Source organism: Oncorhynchus keta, chromosome 34 (genome assembly GCF_023373465.1).
Source record: "Oncorhynchus keta strain PuntledgeMale-10-30-2019 chromosome 34, Oket_V2, whole genome shotgun sequence".
In the NCBI taxonomy this organism is placed as follows: domain Eukaryota; kingdom Metazoa; phylum Chordata; class Actinopteri; order Salmoniformes; family Salmonidae; genus Oncorhynchus; species Oncorhynchus keta.
This window is the reverse complement of record NC_068454.1, coordinates 56,088,000-56,094,931: the sequence shown is the minus strand read 5'-3', so window position 1 is coordinate 56,094,931 and position 6,932 is coordinate 56,088,000. Positions and strand designations below refer to the sequence as shown.

Sequence of the window (6,932 nt, the reverse complement as noted above, 5' to 3'; positions counted from 1 at the left end):
AAATATATTTAGTTTATGATATTGGTGTCGCTTAGTGGACATGTGAATTGCACCATTATCTACATGAAAGCTCAGGAGTTCAGCGTCATGTTACCTAAGTACCACCACCAGATACTGTAGTCTGACAGGCTTTACACATGAGTAGGAATGCAGCCTCGTAGCAGTCAAGATCATGCAGTGTCCACAGACATAAAATAAAAACAAGACACAACTAGTCTAAAACCTTTTATTACAACATTTCCTAGTCCCCCAGCCCCTCTGTTGGCCATGACCAAACACAGACATCTAAATGGACGCCTCCCTCCTGACCGGAGAGGATCATGTGTTCTATGGGAAGGGCTAAGCCACAGAACATAGTTACAAAGACTCAGCTTCAGTACAAAGGCAAGTGAATCTGATTGACGTTGCTAGTTGACACTGTATACATAAAAGCTTGTAAACTTCCAAGTAAAAGGCATGGGTTGTTCCATCCAGAAAGGTGTTGTCAAGCGCAGTCCCTTTAAAACCGTAGTGGAGGCCAGTACAAAAAAAAAACACACCATCTCAGGGGAACGAACACCTTTCACTGCTGTATAGTATGCTAGTCAATCTGTCCCTTTTCTTTGAAACATTCAACCAAAAAAGGAAACGGGTAAAGACATTGTCACAAATACTTGAATAAAAAAGGGGAAGGGAAGGGGGTTCTAGGTGCCGAGTTGAGGATGATGGTTCACGTTTCATCTGAATTGAGTTGGCCTCAAATATGGACATGGGTCTGACCACGTCAGGGTTTTTATTTCTTGGCGTTGATGATGTCAACGAACTCTGGCTTGAGTGCAGCGCCGCCAACCAGGAAACCGTCCACATCCTTCATGCCTCCCAGCTCCTTGCAGGTGCCACCTGTCACGGAACCTGAGAAGAGAGAGAACAGAAGGATATGAGTGAGGAATGGATTTATGAGAGAGAGGGACAGAGTGGTGGGGAGAAAAAGAGTCCACTGTACGCACCTACCCCTTCATGTCCCGGACTTGAATTAGATTAGCTATGCAATGACAACCTATTAATCCCCACTTTGGTGGTTGTGGCATTAACAGCTTAAGTGTGTTTAAACGTGAAGCAGATGAGCGGTCTCACCTCCATAGATTATCCTGACAGAGTTGGCTACTGCCTCAGACACATTGGCCTTGACCCACTGCCTCAGTTTGTCATGAACGTCCTGGGCCTGAGAGACAAAGATAAGAAATAAAAGATTCAAATAAAAACATGAATATGGGTTCCAAAGTCCAGTATGTTCTGACTTCAGCCTTCAATTTAGTGATGAATCTCAAATGGACAACACATTCTGCTCTAGTCTAGACTGAATATATACCGTATGAAGAGATTCAGGCTTTTAGTCAAGTCCCCATCGGTCCCATGTTCTTTCCATTGAGGTCATACAATTGTAAGGACGACAATAGAAGAAACTTACCTGGGCGGGGGATGCGGTCTTGCCGGTGCCGATTGCCCACACGGGCTCATAGGCCAGAACAACCTTGGACCAGTCCTTAATGTTGTCTGCAAACAGAATTGACATGAATACAGTACTGCATTCACATTAATAAAAAGGGAGAACTCAAAATGGACAAAGTGCCATCATGGACACTAGATATAGCCAAGATAACCATGTAATACACTGTACATACAGTAATTGCAAATTCATTGCTTGCTTTCCAGGTACAAAAAGGCCTATGCAGTTTATATGATTGATATATATATATATTACTGACATGGTTCTTGACATGTTTAAATGTAACAGTATAGACTTTACGTCTGTCCCCTCGCCCCGACCTGGGCGCGAACCAGGGATGCTCTGCACACGTCAACAGTCACCCTCGAAGCATCGTTACCCATCGCTCCACAAAAGCCGTGGCCCTTGCAGAGCAAGGGGGAACTACTACTTCAAGGTCTCAGAGCAAGTGACGTCACCGATTGAAACGCCACGAGCACGCACCACCTCTAACTAGCCAGCCATTTCACATCAGCTACATAAAGGTCAGGGCCCATTTTCAAAGATATCAAATGCAAACTGATCCTAGATCAGCACTCTGATAACATGTGTACGCCTGAGCAGAATCTGTGGTCCTGTGTAACACTCATGATGAATCAGTGATTTCAGTGACGATACCTGCAAAGTGCTTGGTCTGTGCGTTGATGACCTTCTCTGTGATGCCAGCCTCCCGCTCGTCCAGCTTCTCACCAATGCAGGCAATGACACCCAGGCCATTCTCCAGGGCGTGGGCGCACTTCTGACCAATAAGCTGTCAGGACAGTTAACAATATTACAACAACCTGTCTGATTGGCTAACATTTCCTCTACTTGATCAACACCTTGAGTGTTTATCAAAAAATAAATATAAAAGAGATTCAAATGATTCATCACTGCTCCTCAAATTCTGTCATTTTAAAAAGGTAAATTCACTGTTGAAAGACATAATCCAATACTGTGTAATGGCCCCGTTCTTGTGATAGTCTTTGGAGGTGGCAGACTACTCCTCCCAAGACGACACATTCATAAACAAGAGCACTCCATCAAATAAGCCATTTACCGCATCAGTCTCTCCAAAGACCCAGCGCCTCTCAGAGTGGCCAAGGATCACCCAGTGCACGCCAACATCCTTGATCATCGCAGGGCTGAGGAGAGAAAGAGAGGGGGCATAAAGGACGAGCGAGAGAAGGGGAAAAGAAAGTAGTGTGTGAAAGGAGATTTAGTTTGTTAAAAAAAAGGGTCAGCCTAAAATGTTTGGTTCAGTAAAGCACGAGAGTCCTGAAGACACTAGCATGCGCAGTTACAGGTCGTGTCCATTACCTGATCTCCCCGGTGAAGGCACCACCCTTGACCTTGTAGCAGTTCTGAGCGGCCACTCCGATCTTAGGGTCCAGCTTGGCCCTGGCGAACTCAAGGTAGATTGATGGGGCGCCGCAGACCACCTCTGCAAGCACCGAGAGAGAACCAACACGGTCATGCACTGACCACTATTCTCAGGGTTTAAATAGCAGACCGACTAACACTGGACCAGTTTGTATTCTTAGAGGTGAATCCTAAATTCCACTTAAGTTCAAATTCTCACCTCAGTCGTCATGCATTGATGTCAACATGTGAGACAAAGTGACATTTCTAAGTGGAAGTCAGGATTTGCCCCTTGATGTTTACATGGATGCCGATGTTACAGTAACCTTTTCAGAAAAACTTAAGTAGGATGGGTACACAGTGATTGGTGATATCGAGTATCAGTGGTGACAAATCCATGTCGTGCCCCACTACTATTCACTTCAGTATATAAAGCAACAAGGCCTACCGATCAAAATTAGGCCTATTTGATCCAGTGTTGGTTATAGAGTCCAATACCTGAGTCTGCAACATTAGTACACACTGTACAACTAGGATATCCCTAGTGTTGTGGCGTACAGTAGGCATACACTGACATTAGCAACGTAACTGTATCTTGGGGTTAAGTGAGTCTATATTAAACCTCCACAGTCACTATTCCCTCTGCAAAGGTCATTTATCCCTGCCAACAGTCAGTCCCCGCTGCAAAAAGGTCCTAGTTCAACCGCCAAAAGGTCACGAGAACTCAACTCACAAAAGTCACATTCTACTGGGGTCGAACAGGATCTTATAAGTTCAAAGGTCAACCACAGGATAAAGAATTTAAAATACTCTGCAGGTTCATCAAACGGCCCAGGGAAGTAGTGACTGAATATTTACTTTACATTTCTAGAAAGAGACACATGGGAAAAGCCTACGTGAGTTTGTCAGCTGCTGGCACATGCAGCGTCCTGTTTCATGCGTCAGTCAGTGTGTACTGTGCAGACGAGGTGTAAGGAGTGGCCCTTTCTGTGGGGTGAAGTCCGTGGCTGTACACTGAAATGTAGGCTACTACACGGACAGAACGCGTCCTTATATTTGCTGCTCCATGGAGTGCGCAATAAACACCCATGTGCGTATCCTGCAAAAAAAAGGACACAAAATGTGACTAAGTACCTTTAGCCTGTTCTTGAACCGGTGTTCAAATGCAAACAGGGCATATTGCATTTACGCGTCTGTGGCAATTTGAAAATCCACGATAGAGAATGGCGGAAGCAACATCTTCATGGCGGAGAACTCAAATCATTTTATTGGTTAATAATGTTGGGCATATATTAGTTAGTGTCTAACGGTAGAATGTATTTTTACATTAAAGTACATTAAAGTATCGTGATGGTGCAGTGAACCACAGTTGGTCCTCCTGGTAGTTATATGAACAGGGATCGCGATCGGATGGATCATTATAACACTACATCAAAGAACAGACATTTCGCCCCTCGCTTTCCCAGACAGTAGTGGCTACGTGCTGTTCGGAACGTACGCCCACTGACAAAAATCCACTTTAAGTCATGTTCTTCTATCCTAGTTAGTTTTAAAATACTGGTTGAAATCCCCTGACAATGGCTCTCTGGTTGCAAAGGAGTATAGTGGGCTTCAGTACCTAAATAGGCATAGGCCTATGTATTCTGCATTGGTGATTTCTGTTCCACAAATTGTCGCTATCGCACCACAATTGGGGTCAGGGTATCCTATAATGTAAAACCCCTGTGAAAGTGGCAATAAAAAAAGGGACCTACCGGAGTATAGCTGGGTTAACCACACATTGATTCGTGCGCTGATAACAGAAAAAGGACCTTCCTTATTCTTTGTTGTTTCACAATACAAGTGTGACGTGCGATTGTCATCTCAGCTGAATAGGCTACACTAGGCAACCCAATACGACAAGTTACACAATTTCAAAGATCAACTGTCTACTACAAGAGTCAGACATTAAAGCACGCACCGGTGTTGGGGTCGAGCTTCGCAGAGTTCAGGGTTTTGATGAGTTCGCCCAGGCTTGCCTTGTCGCCATTCATCTTCCAGTTACCACCGACGAAGAATTTTCTGGACATATTTGCAGTTTAGGGTCGTTCCTGGGCCTTAAAACAGAGCTAGATGAACCTACTTCGGGGAGAAGCGCAACTACTCGTGAGCAACTCTCTGTATTTATTATCACGGGCCACGTAACCCCACCTCTCAGTTTGTTCTATTGGTTTACAGAGACACGCCCAGAAAAGCGTTTCTTTATGTACAATGGTAGCCTTTTATTTCAGTAGAATAAAGAATCTATGCTCCAATTTCACAAAAAAAATGTTCTTCAAATTAGGCTATCTTTGTTTTAAGCGTCAAAATAATATTTATGTTTCAGTATATGGGGATGAAATACATTGAAAACATGTCGAACATTCTCACAGAGAACCCACTGAAAATGTGCAGTTATCTCAAATAAATGGCCATTCCTACAAACGGCGAGCAGGGCCTGCTAAATCGAATCAACCCATTCTCACGCAGGAAAGCTGAGAGAATTCAGCGGGTTGATTGGCTAGCATTCAATCTTGTAATTTGCATACCCAGCATGCATTTCGCATTACATTTAGGCCATTTGTCTTTAAAATAGCTTTTTTTAAACAACAAAACAAGCCATCCTATCTAACATTACAACATGTTTGTCTTTTAATAATTTAATAATTATTAAAAATATTTTTGTACGCACGATTGGAGCTAACTCTGGCACAAACACTGACGGTAAAACCTACAAGAACGCTTGTGACCTTCAAATGGTTATGGAAAATTTGCTCTTTTAGTATTTGTCAAGTAGGCTTCTTCAATTGAAGAAGCCCCCGATCTCTGTTGAAAATAGACGATACATTTGACCCTTCTGTCTGTTACAGATTGAAGGAGAGTGTATATTTACGCAGTAAGGCATAAGGGTGTGGAACAGTGACCTTATACAACAAACCCCCGAAGTGCTTTAAAATCCTGAATGGTGCAGCGGTCTAAGGGATTGCAGTGCTAGAGGCGTCACTAAAGACCCGGTTTCGATCCCGGGCTGTATCACAACCGTGATCAGGAGTCCCATAGGGCAGCTCAGAATTGGCCCTGCTACGTCAGGGAAGGGTTTGGCTGGGTAGACCGTCATTGGAAATAATAATTTGTTCTTAACTGACTTGCTTAGTTCAATAAAGATTAAATACATAAAAAAATAAATCATGGGGTAGTAATCCTGATGTAGATTTGAACACTCAGTGATGTCAACCCAGCACATTAGCTATTAGTTACGCCAAAAGATCAGAATATCTTGACGAGGTTTCTATTATTGTGTTAAGTTTGCTCCCTTTCTTCGGAGTGCGCATCCTTACGCTTTACTCTAGTAAATTCCTCACACCGGCACATTTGGGATGTGCTCTCGATGGCCACAACTGGAGGCCATCCCACTTCTGACACCACTGTAGCAAAGTCTGATTTGTAGTCCAGACTGGTGTTTGAACCAACTGTCAACCCAACACCTGCCCTCTTGATACAATAGGCCTATTTTCATTTTTGTAAATTTACTGATGCTGACAAATTGATAGTGTTGGTACAAAAACTGGAACTGAAAACTGATGCTGACTAAACAAGTAGATCATCTCTATCCTCCTTTTCATTTTTTTGTACATGTGAATAAATCCCACTGTAGGCAATATGCACCCCACCATGTTGCTTTCATCTGTCCTGTCATTTCAGTTCATCAGTGCAGAAGAGTGCAGAAGATGAGGGGTGAAGTCAGGTAGAGAAGCCGATTCAGGCTATTAAACTGTGTCACCTTGTACATGATCTGATCAATATTGAACAGTTTACCTTCCCCAAATTCTAGGCCCATTTTATGATATTTACAGCCATTTCTGATCATTAAATTAATAATATTGTAGTGTTTCTAGGGGCAGAGCGAGATTTCGAGGCACAAACAGGTTTCCAAAGGCTACGGTTTGCGGAGGGGTAATCGTTTTTTAGAAAGGTCACGTTTGTTACCTACCTCAACTGAACGGGAAGCAAGTCCTTGTGCTTCACCATCTTTCAGGGCCCAAGCACA

General features: G+C 43.4%; 1 protein-coding gene and 1 non-coding gene across 2 annotated transcripts; one reads left to right on the top strand and one right to left on the bottom strand.

The window, feature by feature from the left end:
* Window positions 1-212: 212 nt before the first annotated feature.
* Window positions 213-5,020, bottom strand: LOC118367324 (triosephosphate isomerase B-like). The gene is made up of 7 exons (XM_035750669.2): window positions 4,827-5,020; window positions 2,825-2,948; window positions 2,565-2,649; window positions 2,144-2,276; window positions 1,448-1,533; window positions 1,114-1,201; window positions 213-891 (listed from the first exon to the last, which is right to left on the bottom strand). Exons 1-7 carry the CDS (start codon window positions 4,933-4,935, stop codon window positions 773-775), a joined length of 744 nt encoding a protein of 247 aa, XP_035606562.1. The 5' UTR covers window positions 4,936-5,020; the 3' UTR covers window positions 213-772.
* Window positions 5,021-5,649: 629 nt separating this feature from the next.
* On the top strand, window positions 5,650-5,705 carry LOC118367944 (U7 small nuclear RNA). Its single transcript, XR_004822211.1, has one exon. It is a non-coding gene; the product is annotated as a U7 small nuclear RNA (small nuclear RNA).
* Window positions 5,706-6,932: the final 1,227 nt, after the last annotated feature.

What these genes read in the sequence shown, in the direction of transcription:
- LOC118367324 (XM_035750669.2), bottom strand. Translation starts at nt 4,935, where the DNA reads ATGTCCAGAAAATTCTTCGTCGGTGGTAACTGGAAGATGAATGGCGAC. An exon ending in GAAGCTCGACCCCAACACCG is followed by an intron (nt 2,949 to 4,826) that starts GTGCGTGCTTTA and finishes CGGTGCTTGCAG; the next exon opens with AGGTGGTCTGCGGCGCCCCA. An exon ending in GCCTTCACCGGGGAGATCAG is followed by an intron (nt 2,650 to 2,824) that starts GTAATGGACACG and finishes TTCTCTCCTCAG; the next exon opens with CCCTGCGATGATCAAGGATG.